Below are 19,288 nucleotides of genomic sequence, written 5' to 3'. Positions count from 1 at the left end.
TTTTAGTCTAGTTTTCTTTTTAACTGGTTCACAGTGAGATAGTAGTAATGCATTCATGGCGGTCAGCTTCTTGGAGTCCTGGAATAAACTACCTGAATGTCTCTGTGCCAACGGAATGCCCGACGCTGTTCCTGGATTGAACTTTCTTGATTAAGTTAACTTCCAATTAAAATGTCAATACCAATTCAACAATGCGTTTTTCTTTTATCGGCCATTAGTAAGAAAGAGTATTTGAGAATCATTCTCAGTATTGAACGCACGGTTTTTTTTTATAAGTACACCTATTTCATCATCAAGGTCATTTACACTATTACGGGTTGGCCTTTTTATAAATATAAAACCACTTTTAAAGCCTTCTCTGTGATAAAAAAAACGAATCTTTTTGTAAAATCAAAATCTTTGATGACCCTTCCACGATGATATCTTTTGCAATAATGAGCTTGTCAATGATTTATTTTTTGCACCGCCAATAGTAATATTCCATTGACCTGAACGATGCATATTAACAAGGTGACACATGGCATTTCACCTCCATACCGACCTCATCAATATGATCCAATCAATACACATAATTATGCATGTATATTAAGATTTATTTTTGGCAGCTGTTGCATATTATATATTTTGATAATCTCTAGAATATCATTATGATTAATATATATATATATATATATATATATTTTTAAGGATGTTTTTATCATACACAAAATTATTAGAAGAACAGACGCACAAGAATATACGAGATAAAGTTTGATAAACATGCAGACATGTACTGCCTTCGAAACCTCAGGATTTTTCAAGCAGCTGTTTATTTACATCTCGGAACGATCAAAGATTACTTCCCTGAGAATAAAGAAAACATGTCCAGATCAAAAAAACACACACAGCAGCAGAACCACGGAGATTCATTATGCCCCTACTTAAGAGTGTTGATTAGAATATCTTTTTTTCTGTTGGATGCTGTACATAGTTACGTTTGATAAATTCTCAAAAGAATTCAAAAATTACGTAATATATGTACATGTACTAAGCGCGTTTGTCTAGAAGCAAACATTGTAATATTTGCTAAACATGCGAAATAAACAGATGATACCGTCGGGGATTTGCTTATTTATGACGCATGCCCTGCGTTTGATATCTGGTTAATCGATATCGATAAAAAAGCAAAGTACAGTTAGTGTAGTATACATGCACCCACTTTCCCTTGTCAATCAAAAAACTGGTGCTTGAAAAATAAAATAGACACTTTATTGATAAAGTGAAAGAAATTAGAAATTAAGAGTCTCAAGTCCATGTCTATATATTTTCCATCATTTTTTTCCCTTCTAGTGGGTGAGACTTTCTCGAAAAATCCTTAGGGAAGGGTTTCAAAAACACCATTCCCTACCCCCTACCCCAGCCCCCCCCCTCCTGCGGCTTTGAAGATCTGCATGCTGACGGTGAGGTGATTGACAGGTTAATTGAAGACCTCTGAGTTATTTTGTGATTAATCTATAACAAAAAGCTCTATGAAATTGCATTCATTTGACATTTGTCAACTCTACAATCAATTATATCGGCTATACTGTGCTCGCTGTCTTCTCCGGAGTGGAGATTAGATAGAATTGGCTTTATGGAAGAATGTAGTATTTGTTTTAGCGTCCGATCAATTGTTAGCGATACACATACAACAGTACGTTTCCATTTTGTTGAGAAGGGAAACAATTCACCACTATATATGTACACTAAAAAAGGCCTTCCATACCAAAAATCATTTAACTAGGTATTTAACGAAAGGAGCAGACAATTTTAATGTAAGGCTTCTATCCTCGGTAGCATTGAGAACCAAGCATGCGCAATGGCAGATCTTTATAAAGTCACTTTCCCGATAAACGAGATGCCATTACCTGGGCTAATTTAAATTTTTTTTGAATGCGATCAAAATGAACTGAAATTAATTACAAATCAAGCAATTAATCCTTAAACACAAAAAAATCCAATTAATATTGTCTGCAGGTGGATGGAATAAAACTCTAACGAAGTTTTCTTTTGATCGAATGATATAATTATACGTAACGGAATTTTCATTACACGTTTATTTCACTGACATTTTCTTTAAAAAAATACCATGTAGTCTTTAAGATGTTCCTGCACCTCTTTAAGGCTATAATAAAAGAGTGGCCAGAAGCACCATTGGATCTCTTCAAAAGAAACATAATGATTAATTGTAAACTTGTGTGCAGCATTTTGGTCGCCTTTTTATACAATTAGACGTATACATCAAATGTCTATCTTGTTAGAGACGCTCTGTAATTCTGGACGCAGGCACCAATAAATTTTCATTTAACTGATTTACACACGAACAGGCCCGCTTGTGTATGATATCTATCTAATGGAGCTCTCTGAATAAAAGACTGTAATAACATGCAAGGTTTATGACCGAGCTCTTCTGTTATCTCAGTTTTACGACATACTTAATTCTTTAATGAGAATTTCAAACCTCATATCGAATACCTCTTTCCTCCTTCTTGGAGATGAGTGTTCCAGATAAATCACACAGTCGTTAGATGATGGAAGAATTAAAACGCTACACAGTTTTTAGGGGGTGCTTTTAAACTTGTTTTGTTGAGGATCTTCCAGTTCAATGTAAATTCAAGCCCTTTTTAAAACATTATATTGACTTATTCCCGTATCACTGGTTTTTTTTTCCTTTTTCATCAGAACATGCACAATTAGAGTATAAGAGGTCGTTAAATTGACATTTAGCGCATCACTAATGTAATCTGCTATTAAGATAGTTCACTTTTTATGTGTTTTATCTAGATTTTATCTCTCTCTGTTGCCGAGTTGTTATTTGTTAAACGATGGCTAAATGAACCCGTCATATTAAATCATGTCATTCAAAAGCAGCAGTGAAAATTATTACAGCGAAAGCTGCATTTTTTGTATTTAGCTTTACAGTCTATTGTAAAGCACTTCGATTTTACAGAAGCAAACGAAGTCATCAAATTTGATCGTCTGCAAACATTTCGCATACGACACAATCACCTCAATCACGTACGTTTTTTTTTAAAAGAAAGTTCTATATTATTCCGATATGAAACATCTTAAAAACAAATCTCTCTCTCTCTCTCTCTCTCTCTCTCTCTCTCTCTCTCTCTCTCTCTCTCTCTCTCTCTCTCTCTCTCAAATGCACGTATATAATCATTAATATACCAAAGAATAATTAACCAAAAATGAGGTATCTATTATCATAAACTGGTTTTAAAACTTTGCATTTCAGAAGCATATACCAGTGGCATGATTTAAGAACTTGTGAACTTCTTTTTAACTTTGCGAATAAAATAGATTGTTTGTATTTCGAGTTCACTTGTTTCAGTTTTAAAAGAAATTCCTTTTGTATGATATTTGCCTTGCAAAGATTTGACAAATTTCAGAATAACATATCAACAGTGCTTTAGGGTTTCCAATAAATACTGCGCGTTTTGAAACGCTAACGCCCATGTCTTATCTGTCCAAGGAAGCATCACCGCCTGTGAAATCTGCCCAGGTATCAACATCTCGGGATGAGTTTGTTTCTTAACATAATAATGCAATCTTACAGTGTTGACTCTGTAAGTTTTGAGTTTTTAAAGTATGTCTTTAGAAAAGCATTTGGGGGGTTTCATTTTGACAGTTGCGATCTCCTGTACTATAATGTTAAAATGCGCGGAGTGTCTACTTAACAATTTGTTTGGTTTAATTTCGATCCTTTGCAAGGGCACGAGTAGAAGTTAGATACAATATCTATATCTATACTAGTACTATAATAGAATAATAGACTCGAAATTTTGGGCTTCCATACCGAGAAATCGGAAGAGTACTGCCTTTTGTTTTCTATATCTTAAACATCATTGGTACTTGAAGATTACCAATTTGTTCTTATTTTTTCTCAATCAAGCTTCGCTAATTAATAATCAACGAAAATTCCTTTTCAAAATCGGGAAATCATCTGATTTATTGGGGATTTTACAATCTCGCGCATGCGCATTACATTCACCCTACTCAGGCTCTTTAGCTTATGTTTCCACAATATCACATTTGCATGGATAAACTCAGAAACGATACTACAAATGCGTGTAAATTTTCATTGAAGAAAATAAGGGAGATAACTCTAACTCAGTGCATTTAATATGAAAAATCCCGAGAGTTCCGAATGTCAACATGATGTGTAAATTTGAAGCGAGTACAAAATGTTAATGAAAAAGTGTTGAATTCTTCATTGATGTGAATTAAATTTCTAGATGAAAGGTATTTACAGCCTCAAAATGGTTTGTTATGAATAATTTGACTGTTATTTTTAATGCAGCTTCATTAATTTTCTCCAAAATCGTTTTGGAGCGATTCTGCAATTTTTTGCTAAATTACGGGTATTTTAACTGTGGTGAAGGCCTGTCCCGAGACATAGTTACATGTACATTATTCTAACTAAGCAGAGTGTAGTGAAATTAATTATAGCATTATTGTAGGCTTAAATATATAAGCTTGATTATGTAAAGGTCAAAGTACGGTGTGTCGATGTATCTATTTCCTGATGTCCGATATCATATGCAATATGCCAACTCGTGCACGCACGGGTCAGAGTGTAGTGTATACTATATGTACTATGTAAGCTTACAAAACAGGCTCTGCTAAGAAGACTGGATGGTCAACAAGTTAACTCTCATGTTTGCCTTACATTTTAAAACATGGCATTTGTTTTTTGCCATAAACTATCAATTAGTACAGAAACAAAATTTGAATATTTCAGCCTTAGATTTTTGAACATTTTCCTATAACTTCATGGATACAGAGCTCTTCGTATATTGGAGGTAAATAAAACCTTAATCTGGCCATGACCATTGAGCCCTCTTGATTGGTAAAAAAAAATGTGTCAGAATACGTCACATACTGTCAGTGAGCACTACTAAGAATTCCATATTTAGATTTTATTGCAAAGTGTGCGTAAACTTCCATGACGTCAAATGTTAGGATGGATACATGTACATCGTCATACTCTTTCAATGTTTTTTTTTGTAAACAGAATCATCAGAAGCTAATACTAATATAGATTCAGTTACTGTAGATTGAATGGCAACTTTGACACGTCCATATTATACCCTGTTAGCCATTCGCGCATCTTTATTTAATGATTTTACTATATTAATGAGGTGAGTCTTTTTTTTATTTTCATTTTTTTCATTTTTGGTACAACGCCAAAAAATCCGAACAGAATGGTGCTCGATCCTCGATTACTTGAATTATCTCCCTTTGTTTGACGGTATGGGCGGTCATCATCAATTTCTAATATTAGATACAGATAAGGTATCACTATAGGATAACGGCATTACAACAAATACTCTGATAGATCACTGGGACAAATCGATAAGTAGATGAAATAGTTCAGAATTCCCATGCATACAAGGATGTTACACCATTTAGAACAATGCTGAAATCTTTCAGGCAGATATAATTTTGTATGTATCTAAACATTCTGCAAGGTCGTTTTCATTTCAACGTCATTTCAGTAGATCCAAATCAAAGTCTTTTATTCTAAAAAAGAGAAAACTCATAACTTCTTCATATATTTCCATGTGCCCGTTGCTTTTACTGAATTAGTCATCGTCTCTCATGGATTTGTGTCCCCAACCCAGACTCCAAGATTCACATCTACACTTCCAATATTGATTTGGTTTCATCGATGCACGTTTTTGGGTTTATCAGTTTTCGTGAAATTGATAAAACTCTCAGATTTGATAAACAAATTTAATGACATTGGTCAAACTAATAAATCTGTTGTTACTTATTATACCATATCCTATCTGATGAGTGTTTGAATTCGTGATTTTACCTCATGATAAACAAAGTAAACCGCGAAAATTCATATTCATTGAATAGTATTAAAATTGTATTATATTCAATATGAGTTTCATAGCAAGGGTACTGGTTTGTCAAGTGCTAAATTATCCGATGTTATGTCCTTTTAGAAAGGTTATAACTGCAACAGTTGTTTCATTGATAAATAGCGTACAATGTACCTAGCAGAATGTACATGTACAAATGTATACAATGTGTAAAAAGGTCAGATTTGTATGCGGCCGTCCAGAACTATCGGCATCGGGATCTATCATCTGAGCCATCTGTGTGGGTTAAAGTGTAACTAATAACTTGTATGACCCTTGAGGTTAGGGACAGATGGTTTTATAAACAACAGGATAGGTGGAAGAGGGTAATAGTATATGGTATCATAATCAAGTATGGAATAATCTTTAACCGCATAAATTGTTGTGTGCTGTAAAGATCTTATATCTTGACTTCAATAAAGTTTGAAATTGAACTTACCTTGATTGTTACTTCGGAACAGATCGTGAAATTTAGGCACCGCGAAATATAAACGATTTAGCATAATAATTGTGTAGATAGCTGCAGACCATTTTGATTAATATTGAAATATCGTGAAATTATAGCACCATGTAATTAAAACGACTTACAATACTGCATGCAGTTACATGAAACTAGCAACACGTGGACGGGTGAAGGGTTGCCCCAGCCCCCCCCCCCCTTCCCCCTCCAATTCAAAACGATTTAACGTTCATATGGTATTTATATCAATGAAAAAAGAAAGTTTTAATGATGATACTTTCACAATATTGACTTTTTTTCTTACTAATTAGCATTTCAGTACAAGAAAAAAACAACTGATTGAAAACTTGCTTTCAATCACATTTAAAAGGTTCCTTTGGGAAAGAGGAATGGTGGAAAAACGATTTTTTTAGGAAATGCTGTTATGATAGTCAACTGGTTAATGCCCTTATTTAAACTAGCTCAGATTAAAACAGCTGACACCACACTTATAATTATTCGCGTTCCGTTGCATTATTATTTGAATCAAACTATTAAGAAAAGTTTCCTTCAGGAAAGAGGAATGTCGGAATATTTTTTTTTTTGAAATGCTGGTAATATTTGTGCCTCACTCGGGAAGTTATAGTGATATTTAATTGGTTCATTCCCTTTTTTTACAAACTTGATTAAATTAGCTCTATTTAAAACAACTGATATCTCATTTATAATTTGAAACAAATTAGAATTTTCCTTCAGGAAAGAGATATGGTGCAATACGGATTTATTTTTAGGAAAGGCTGGTAATATTTGTGGTTATTTGGGGAAGTTAAGACGAAAGTCAATTTGTTCATTCTCTTATTTACAAACTTAATTAAATTAGCTCAGATTAAAACAGCTGACAACGCCTTTAAAATATTTTATTTTTGTTGCATTAAAATTAATTGATGGCCACATCGTGTATAGTCAAAGTCAAGTAAAATCTTCCTTGCCCGAGGATATCATAACAGTGTGAAACAAGGCCACTACTATCAGGGGGAAAAAGGGAAAATTTCTAAAATACTCGAACTCTGAAAAGGGAAAAGTATGGGTTGTTCATGGCAATTTGTACTTTGCCTTTATTATCTCAAATGAACATACATGTAGATCTCTAATTCTAGATCGATTTTGTTTCTCCTCCGCCTTCACTTTTTCTCACCATCCATATGTCTCTCTTTGAAATAAAACGTTCAAAGACCCCGGCAGAAGGTGGCAAATTGAACAAGAGCAGCAAATCTTCTTTTTTGAAAATACAAAAAAAAAAAACTCCCAATGCTAATCAATTTTTCATGAACCTTTCTTTCTGTCCAGTCACGAACTTCAAGTTTCCTTTTAATTTCTTCTCTTGTGTTCCTTTTATGGGTTGGGTTTTTTTTTATCCCCAGCGTTGAGCGTTGCATCATCTGTAGCCATCATCATTCTGTCCTCGTGTCGTAAAGTAATTTAAAACATTGTTCGGAATAATTGTGTTCCAGTTTCCTTAATGTTTGTAAATTGAATTTAACATTGTGCAAGACAGTGACAAGTTATACGGATTTGCGGGGTTTTTTTTTTAAAGACTCAAGAGAAAACAGAAATCTGTAACCGTTTTTTAACATTTTTAAAAACCACGCTCATCCTTTTCCCAAAACCTTCGCTATCAAAATTTATTTTAAGAACGTATATATATACATGTAGGTGTGTGTGTTTACTGTACAATTGATGCAGTATATTAACATGATTCGCCGTCTCAAATAGCGAGAGGTCCGATTCGTGCCTGCTGAAGCAAACATTTTTTCGTTGAAATTTTCTTTAAATTAAACGAAAGAAGGTTAAACTCATCAAATTGAATTTAAATGCCTTGTTTTAAATTTTACTTATCTTGCAGGGAAATGTTCCAAAAGTTTCTGACTTTAATTAAAAAGTTCAATCTTCACAAAATCGTGAAATTTTCTGACAGTAATTTCAACATGCTGGATGCACTGTATTTTTCTTTTTAGCTATATAGTTTATATTACTATTTCCATCATCTATTTTGATAGAAACCAATGACATTTACGATCCTCTGGGTTCATTAAGCATTTAGTGCATCGTCATGCTTTTGATATCAGATATGTATATATATATATGTGTGTTGTCTAGTTTGATGTTTTCAAATGTCTTTTGCACTTCTTGGTTTTCGTGCAAACAGAACTTGTGTGTTTAATACGCGACCAAACAAAAGCTCGATTGGTTTAATTTTGTATGGGCCTCGATGGTAGGGGGATGGGTATTTTGTCATTTGTAACTTTTTATCTGTTTTGCTAAAAAAAAGTTGAAGAGAAAATAAATAAGGAAAGTAAACATGTTCAATATATTAATCATATATACATGTATATTAAATCATAGTCAAACATCCAATATCTAAATATGTTACTTTTAGAATTGCCGATGTTAATTTGCAACATAGCTAGCTAGTTCTCTCTCTCTCTCTCTCTCTCTCTCTCTCTCTCTCTCTCTCTCTCTCTCTCTCCACACACACATATTGATCTTGTTAATAAAGCTTAATTTGAACTCTCGAACATCGATCTTTGTATATAATACCTCATGCGATCTCTTCGCTTCCACAATGACAACAAACATTATGCATTAACATCATTTTCTCCTTTCTCTTCATTTACAGCATCAAAGCGCATTTACACAATAAATATTATTAAAGCAGACCTGATCCACGCGTATTTTCGTATTAAGGCTTCATTGGATCTAGACATAACTCACGGCTTAACCCATGAAAAAACAATCACACACTTGTATTGAGCTGAATCTGATGAATATTCATGAACTATTCAACTGTTCAAAAAACAGACCCAAAAGAAAAGCTCTTGAAGTATAATTTATATACAACCTATGTCTCACTATCGTTCATTGACTTTGAGAAATAAGATTGTTACATTAAAAGAAATGTTCAAATGGCGCATGTCTTACAATCTTTAAGTTGTTCAGTCTATGTTGTTTGTTTATAAAGGTAAATGTATATTTCTTCATCTTATTTTCCTTATATACGAGTTTGTTGTCACCGAGTTTTACTGTGTATCACAACATGACACAAAATGAATAATTCTAATTTTTTTTAACAAAAATAAGAGAAAAAAACACAATATTTATTTAAGCAATATTTTATTCTATAAGATTGGTGTGTCATGTTGTAAATTTTGAATTTACAAGGTTGGTGTAAATACAAAATTTACAACATGACACATGTTGTAAATTTTGTATTTACTTGTGAATGTACACCCACCCAGTAAATTCAAAATTTACAACATGACAGATGGATTGGGCAGCAGGCACGACCTATTGTAGCCTTCTCCCTACATCAAGGTCAAATGAACAAATTGAATATATATACTTTAGTATAACTCATAGTATAGGAAGAATACGAATGTAAAAAGTAAAAAACATAGGATGACTATACAAACACCGAAATTCTTGTGCAGCTTTTCTTAAATCTTTAAAGAGGCTGGATGGTCAACAAATTAGAACCATTTTAACAAGACCTTGGACTTTCGGTTGGAAATTACATGCGTCAAAATCAAAGTACTGAAGAACTGACGGGAGTTGATTTTGTCGATGTTTATTTATTTTAAAATCAATGATATGTTATTTTGCATGACAAGTACATGTATACGTAGTTTCTAATTTGAATTACGCATATTTTATAATATGAATGTTTGAATTTTTTCGACTAGAATGTCGAGAAACCTCCATATGAATCATGTTAAATAATATTTAAAGATAAAATTAATTCAATCAAACTATGTATCAGTGGTAGAAATATTTCTCGAAAATTGTATGGATCCAAGCAATATTGAACTCTAGTCTCGTTCAACCAAACGCTCGGCTGACACCGTAAATCTCCGACAAGGGTTTACGGAGACAGCCGAGCGTCGAGTTGAACGAGACTATGTTGAACTCTGGCGTAGGAATACATACGACTACAAAAAATATTTAATTAAATTGTTCGTACCATTTAAAATCTGACTATTTTTAAGGTATTTGTAAAAACGTTTCCTTGAAAAACCATGCTATAGCATACATTACATCGAATTCATCAATTATTTTCAAGAACTAAGTCTTGCCAGGAGCAATGATTTGTGCTGAGGTCCAAACACTGTTTCACTTTCGCTTTGTTCACGTGACTGCATAGGAGAGTTGATTAAAAATCAACTCCCAACAAGTTAAAAATGACGCAGTTTCAAGCGAAATATGCACCAATTGCGTAGTCTTAGCTCAAAAGCCAGACAAATCTTGTTGATTTGAAAGAGCCATGGCTGAGTGGCCAGCAATGAAATAGACAGGCCTACGTACCATTGCTGTTTGACACATCTACCGAAAGTCCAAGCTCTTGTTAAAATGGTGCTACCTATATCAGATATACCGTAGAATTCTAAATGTGGTATTTTTTACCCTATAAACGTTCCATTTATTGCAAAGAAAAAATCCAGTTGCAAATAATTCAATTAAAAAAAATCTATCGTTTTACAGAGCAGCTCTTCATCTCAAGAAAATTAAATTAGTCTGAAAATGACCAAGACCATTTGGTTCCCTAGAGAAGATTTAAATTCAAAACTTATCAAATTTTTCTTTATGTTCAATCCAAACATCTGCAAAGTGAAGTTCATATGATATAGTTTGAAAAGAAAATTTGTCCGCGGTGCGATCAACGATACACATTGTTAAGTAAAACTATAACATTTGGAAACTAGTTAATGGAACCAGTGCTCACCCGATGGCATAAACGAGAAATAAAATCATGTCACAAGCGCATAACGGTGTTTGATGTTTAGTGGTCGCAGATCTCCTTCTTGTGTTTTTGGACTGGGAAATGGCGGTCGTGTGTTGATGATTAATGGCCCGGGGTTTTTTTTCCTGCTAAGTACGACCTTCGTTGCAGTTTGATGATTCTACCTCCTCTGTTTCTGGTCTGCAAAAAATGCTCTTTTCGTAAAATAAAAAAAAATCTGTTGAATTCATTTTTGTGAGTAGTGTTTCTGACAAATGTATGGCAAACTATGCATGTTAACACAATTTGATATTTATGGATTTCCTGTGAGGAGATGGATTCCAGTCAGTTCGGTATGCTTTTTATCGGCAAAATGGGGGGAAAATACAATTTTGTTAAGATGCCTGGTTATTTGAAGTTGACAATTCTCTGATGCTGTAAATTTATTTCTTTTTTTTTTCTCATTTCTTCCATGTCTTTGATGTTAGAATTAAGTTCTTCAAAGAAAATTCTTAAATCTTCAAATTTCCGATAACGATCGATTTTTAGAATAGAGCGGAAAAGTCCTTTTTTTGTAAGTATCAACACCCATGACTCAATCACGACATTCTAGAATATACATTATCTAACTCCCTACATATGTCTGGCAGTTTCTTAATATCATCAGCGTGCGCCTGGGTTGGCATAATTATCTCTATCAACACTGATTTTTTTTGTGTCTTTTTTTCAATGTACATTTGAACCATGTTAACGACGAATTTTCACCAGGGTTGAAAATTTACACGGTCTTTTATCAGTGTTGAATTTGGAGACGTAATGTGTTTTTGTTCCATGGGGAAAAAGAGATCCTATTCTTGAGACATTGTTTTCTCGAAAAGACATTATTATAATACAGTGGTGACATCAAAATTTCTTAAACCAAAGCACAGGGGCCAAGCCCGTTTTAACATTAATTTCGATGTTACCATAAATTAAGATGGTTACATTGAAATAAACGTTAAAACGGGCTTGGCCCCTGTGAACCAAAGGTTGTTTTATCTTTGTCAAATTATACTCAATGTGAAATCTATTTAATGACCGTAAAGTGTTTTGCGTTTTATACAATTATAATTACATGTAATTTCACAACATAAGAATGAAACTTCTTCAAAAACCATCTCAAGAAAATGAGTATTTTCGGAAGTCTGGATCTTTCTCCATAGGATTATTTTTCCTTGCGGGTTGTTTTCTCATCATGTGTACATTGGTTTGAACCATTTTGTGTTCATTATTACACGTATATACCTATCTGCATATTTACATACGAGAAAGAGAGTAATTTATTCAAAGTAACCCTCGAAAAAAAATGATGATTCTTAGAATTTTAGATATGACTAAAAGGATCGTCAAAAATTAATGAACACTTTATTTAAAAATTCTAATGTTTTCGATATTACGCTTTTAAATGCTCTAATATTTGAAATTTGAATTGTTTTCATTTTTTGGAAGAGGAAAAATAACAATAACAACTCGTCAAGACATCTCAGATTTTTTCCTGAGAAAACAAATATTAGCGAAGATCTGTTTTGACAATTGCATTTCATCGAAGTGCGTTTTACAACTATACCTGTATAAATCACCGTCAGTCATCGCGATTTGTAACTTGATACCCTGATTCTCAAGAATTTCGCAATTTTTATACACAAAAATAATCATATTTTTTGACGTTGCACAACGTGAATAACTTTTCGTCTTCACTGCTTATTCTTTTTAAGTCTGGCATCTTCTTCGTTTTTTTTTCTACAGTAAATAAATAATTACATAAGACGCTCAGCATGCATATATGTTATATAGCGTAATGATATCTATTAACAGTGGACTTTTTCCCATATATACCGGTGTATATGTATCATATAATTTTGACCATGGTTAAAAATTGACCATGAAGTCATTTACAATATGACTTTAAATTATGACCAATGGTGTTTTGATCTCAAAAAAAGAAGAAAAAAACAATTCCGATTGAATAATCAACGCCGAGCCATAAATCCTGTGTCAGATTTCAATCTTGTTCATATTTCTTTGTTAGACAAGAACAAATCGCCACATTGGGTTTTTATTTATGATTTAGCGCCACTGTGGCGCTTGTATGCGACGCTTTAGATTTATGATCAATGGTGGTTGTTTTTTCCTAATTACTAGCTCACAACCCTGTGCATTTCTTTTAGTCGCAGAGCCCCTGTTTCGGTCATCTATCTTTTCAAACCAAAAATATGTCAACTGTTTTTACGGTGGGTGTTTTTTCTGTTTACAGGTACAAATCACCACTCTATGTATTTCCATTAGCCTGAGCGCCACCGTGGCGCTTGTATGCCTCTTCACACCAAAAATGTACATCATCGTCTTCCAGCCGGAGAAAAACGTCAGGCGTCTCACCATGAACTCAGCCAGCTACAAAAAGCCCGTCACAAATACCTCCTCTGTGTTAGGAGCCAACAATCATGGTAACGTTATCGTCGTTCATTTTTGTCAATGGCACAGTCAAACAATACAATTTCATAGATACATGTAGGCTTGCATTTAACGAGTTAAACACTGCAAACGAACTTTTTTCGCGTGCTAGAAAATTTAACGATTGAGATTCGATATTAGGAGCGACTTAGGGGGGGGGGGGGGGGGGCGAAAATTTGTTGTCGCTAACCATGCCGCTTAGCATACATTTGATAAACCATGAAAAAAAGTCGATGCGAATGAAAGCTGATTTGTCGTATCAACTCGTATGTATATTTAGGGAGTATAATTTATTTATAGGACTTTTTCTTGTTTTTGAAAAATTAATAAAATTAATACCGGGAACACTTACATATATAAAGATTTTTTTTTAAATCTATCTATTAGATCAATGTAGTACAATGTACTAGATACAGTACAAGTATTTTACTTTTTGAGGTTTTAAAATGACGTATGACATGTATTAACCAATATTTGCCTATGTCTATTTTTATCTTGTGAACTGCAATATGTATTATCACGTATGATATTACTTCACAGTTTACACTATTTAGCGAGGTTTCCTTTTTGCTATCCTTTTTTCTGCTTTATAATTGACGGATCCCGATACAGCGAGTCTTTGTCCAGTTTTTCTATTAAGCCTTTATAAGACAAGCAATTAAGTCTTCGCAACATTCAGTAACGAACAGAGTAGTGCAAAAATAGCGTGGATAATACTAACAAAGGAAGGAAAGGTTAAACTAAGAGTCAACTTTGCTTCGTCAGAAACACGAGTCTAATATGTGATAATGTAAATGGTTATCAGTATGACGGTATGCTACATGTAATTAGGCCATCTCGTTCGATCTCAAATGACTTATTTCATAATTCAGATACTCGAATTTCTTTTCATACTAGTAATCAAATTTGATGAGAGGTTAAGAGTTGATGGGGTTTTTTTTCTTCTAAATCATAATTTTTTTTTTTATTTTCAAAGTAAGTTTACTCTCTGTTATTTAAAAGATTATTCAATAAGTCTATTTTACACTTAAATAAAAATAAATATCTATACCTTTTCACCTGTTTTTTTTTTTTTTTTTTTATACAATTTTAGGTTATTTAATCAGAATAAGCAATCATATTACATGTATGTACAATATAAAAAATAGGTTGTCAAAAACTTTACAAAAAATCCAACATAAAACTCTAAACATGGGCTATCTTACAACAGACTATTTTTAGCAAAGAAAACTCTAAAATCAATTCGAACCTTTAAAAACTGGGTATATCAAATTTGCATAAATACCGATCGAGCTTTCCTTCTCCGGGAGGTTAGAATAGTCTAAAAATGTACTCTCTTAAGAGGCCGGATGGTCAACCAATTACCTGTTATCCATCTAATTGTAAATTTTGATAGGATTATTTTGCCATCAAATACATGTAATATTCATAGAAAGAAAAATCGATACATTTTAGCTTTAGATTTTTTTTTATGAATTCCTATATCTTTTTACATGCATATAGCTCTTCGTATCAAGGAGATTAACCTCAAGATATAGTACATTAAGCAATTTTAATAACATGTCGATTTATATGTAGCTATATATATTAAATGATATTATACAGATATGAAATTGATTCATGGAAGGTATTGCGTTCCGATATATAAATGTATTTCTGTCAGATAGCGCTGTTGAAAAAAAGGGGTTCACACAATATTATGTACAAAAACCTTCTTTAATATATAGTACAAAAGTAACAAAACATCTTATATTAATGTGTCAAAGATAAGACTAATTCCATGCACTTTTTCTAAGACTAAAAAAATCCAGAGATTTTCGAAAACAGATTCAGGCTTTCATGCATTCTGTGTTTTTATTCAAAGATTCATAATCTTCAACTGGGATAGGTGATAAGAATTCGCATGTTATTGTATTTAGATACAGATTTGTCTACACTCTTTCAAAGAGATATCAGGCTCTGTACAATTTGATTAAGAGTCGTTCAGCAAACCAAGTTTAATTTGGATATATTTCAAGAACTGTAATATGTTTTTGCAGTTGCATTAAAAATTCAGAAAGAAGTGCACCGATATTCAAATTTTAAAGTTAACACCATCAGACAATTCTGCTTTTAGATAGATATAAATAACAACATCAAAAAACAAACGTGCATTTCTAAATTGAGTTTTTAAACCATGACTTTAAAAAATAATAATGTGCAAAGAACAAATAATCCTGCAGTCTCTATATGATTTCAATATATATGTAAGATATAAAAATTGTGAATTTGTTATCATTTGGCTTTTTTCAATTGGTGAATACGCAAAAAAATATGCAAAATTCTCATATGCATTATCTCTGTGTAGATTTTAGATAATTATGTAAAATCGTAGGATACGTGTGATGATTTTTTTCTTTTCAAAATGACTTTTCTCAATTGGTGAATACGCAAAAATAAATGAAAGACTCTCACGTAAATGATGCATTTAATTTGCATAATTATATGATACTGATACATGTATAATGCACTATATATTCGTAGTGGTCACTTTAAACATGTATATCACAATAATTCTGACTTATTTAAATTTTTTTCTCTACAGATAGTTACACTGACGAAAGAATCAAGCTGAATGTGAATTACGATGAACGACATGGCGTTAGAACTGTTCCGGTTCCGGTTTCAAAAACAAATGGCGACCAAGACAGTTTACATTCCCTCTGATATAGCTGTGTTCAATTCGGTTTTTTGTTATGTGTTATCACTTGTCGATAGTAAAAAATGACATAGATATATACATTTAGATCTTAACATGTACCGTTTTCTTTATGACAGCGTTTAGTTCTAAAAATGTTTTTGATATCAACATGCATATGTGATCATCTTGAAATCTTTTTTTTTTTTTTAATTTCATTTGCTTAAGATTTATTCAATAAGTTACAATCAATTACAGATGGAGGCAACAGTTGTTATTCGGTTAAGATTTGTTTTTTAAAAGATATCCGTTTAATAAACAATATACATGTACCATGCAGCTACCCCTGCGTGATCATGCCATAAATGATTGTGTACAGCAAGAAATGAATGTATATGTATTTGTACCTGATAATTACCTGCAGTAGTTTGAATTATTTTTTTGATTTCCTACATAAATATAAAAAAAACTCTGACTTTTTGTGTAAAATTATTAAGACAATGTTTAGATACGACTAATGTATGTGAAATCACGAATTAAGCAATTGTCTTTCCTATCTTTAATTAATGTATTTGGACTTTTATATGATTTATAGAAATTCGATAAAATAGATTTTATTACAGTAACTATCAATAAAAATATATGAAAAAAGTTCTGAGGAAAAATAAGGCATGTGAAATTTAGGCCTTTCTATATCCGTTGTGTATACTTTACATGTTGCCTCTCGCCTTGTAAAATTCAGTATAAATTGTACCATATGCCAGCCCCTATCATGGATGTCGTTAATTCTTCGTTGTAAAGTTGAAAAATGGTTCTTCAAGAAAAATTAATCATTTGAATGTTGAAATTGAAACTTTTGAATGAGTTTCCTTTTTACACTAATTGTATGCGTTAACTTACAGATCTTGAGAAAGTTTTTTTTGGTGTTTTTTTGTACTGAAAAGCGATTTGATGTAGTATACCCTTCATATTCATGTGATACACATTTCATATTATGACGTCATAAGTGTCATGGTGTAATACTCAAGACATGTTACATGTATTTATAAACCATGCCATCACGCTTTATATATTTTGTATGTAAATGACACTTATATCTAGACAAAAATAAAAAAAAAAGTAACGAGCCAAAATTTTAACACGGAACTTTTGTTTTGTATTGGACATTCTAGAAAGCCACACAAAATAATGGTACGCAGTATATATATTACTAAAACCGATTTGGTTTGACTTTTCCGATCGCGTCGCGTTCAACTTTTTCAGCTACGTCATACATAAACAATACCCGCACCTTAACCACAGTTTTTTTATTGGTGGATTCAGCTTACCGCTGATTGGCTGCTGGTTAACTAAGACTAAATTATGCACGGACAGAACAACAACATATCAGAGAATGAAAAATTCACATGGGTACTCATGACTGTCGAAATTGGGCTATTTTTTGAAAGTGTACACTTGTGATAAAACAATACATACGGTACATAACATATATAGCTGTAGCTCTGTGTATAAATTTTGGGTTAGAAAATATAAAGCTACAGTGCATACAATACTTACATGTACAAAAAAACTTTAAGGCAATTTGCCGCGTATAAAAATAACACTATTTTTGAAAAATATTTACATCATACCATACCACATTTTGTGCAAATAATCCATTTATATAATTCTTCATTTAGTTTACTACTGTTAATAATTGTAGCTTTACCCGCCCCAAACTTTCTCCTATTGAACAACCTTTAACCGTACTCGGAAAGCGGATCAAGAACTGTTTTTTTTTTGTATGTAAACAAACCAGTGTTCATGTATGGAGCTGGTGATCGGGGGTTCAGAGACAGGTAAAATAAAGAAATCTGCAGTAAATGGTTTGTGGATATTTTAGTATATATATTTACACCGAAAGTGATAGGGCAACAGAAGAGAAACGAATCGGACACTTGCCTAATGAAGACGCACATGTACAAACCTCCTTGCACTCTCCACTTCCGTCTCGTTCTTTCACACCATCGTTCAATACTTTTATTGACTGTCGATTGCTGATCCTTTCGATCGTGTAGAAATCGAGGAATTCATACCTATCACTTTGACTGGCAAGTTAGTAGGTAATACATGTGCATTATACATTTACGGTATTTACATGAAATGAACGCTTAGCACATGCAACTTTTAAATATTATATTTTTTATAACGCCGTACTCTGGACCGTAGCTTGAGGCTATGGTTTAACGCCCGTTTACAGAGAGAGAGACAGAGAGAGAGAGAGAGAGGGAGAGAGTTTTGCACAGAATTTAAACATAGGGGATAGTCGATTTTTAATGAATAATATTGGGGGGAAATAAACTGTTCTGAGAAATCCTTCAGCTCTGGCATTGCATAAGCGTATACTGATAACTCGGCCTAAAAATAGGAGTTAACCAATCATATAGTTTTCACAACGGCGGCGTGTATAATTTATGCATGACGTAGCTGACAGAAATGATCGTGACGCTATAGGAAAAGTCAAACCAAATCGGTTTTGATAATACCATTGGAATGAACCATACTTCACACCATCTCTTTGCCCAAGGAATCTCAATGAAGAATTCAGAGCAAACTTTGCATTATTAAATATCTCTATAAATTTGTAAACAATTCCTGTTTGTCTGACGCTTCACAATTTTCCGAAAAGATTTATTTCAATTTATTAAGACCAAAGTTAAAGAGTACATATCAAAACAAGCACGAACCTGGTACCAGCTGTTGTTCATCCAGATGCTCTGCTGCATGTTGCAGAAATGAATTTTGATGTAGGCCTACCAGAAAAATGCACTAGCAATGACATTCTCAATCGTTTGAGTGTTCCATAATTTTCAGGAATGGGAAGTTTCAAATTTAGTATCTTTGATGTAAAATCGCTAAACAAGTCATATCTGTAAAATTTTAGGCAGATCTGATGCTTGATTTGTTGACCACACAGCCCCCTTAAAGGATGAATTGTCGTTCCTGGATTTTGAACGCTGATTCTTGTT

The 19,288-nt window shown here is 33.0% G+C and overlaps 1 protein-coding gene across 1 annotated transcript in view; it reads left to right on the top strand.

Annotated features, from left to right (window-relative positions):
* LOC128158900 (metabotropic glutamate receptor 3-like) overlaps positions 1 to 17,404 on the top strand; it is a 30,678-nt gene extending 13,274 nt beyond the window's left edge. The window contains exons 4-5 of the mRNA XM_052821880.1: positions 13,407 to 13,596; positions 16,188 to 17,404. Coding sequence (XP_052677840.1) covers positions 13,407 to 13,596; positions 16,188 to 16,309 — 312 coding nt within the window. The 3' untranslated portion in view covers positions 16,310 to 17,404. The remainder of the gene's footprint in view (positions 1 to 13,406; positions 13,597 to 16,187) is intronic.
* Positions 17,405 to 19,288: the final 1,884 nt, after the last annotated feature.

This window comes from Crassostrea angulata, chromosome 8, assembly GCF_025612915.1.
Source record: "Crassostrea angulata isolate pt1a10 chromosome 8, ASM2561291v2, whole genome shotgun sequence".
Taxonomy (NCBI): domain Eukaryota; kingdom Metazoa; phylum Mollusca; class Bivalvia; order Ostreida; family Ostreidae; genus Magallana; species Magallana angulata.
Note: the sequence above shows the minus strand (reverse complement) of the source record. Positions and strands in the feature narration are given on the sequence as shown.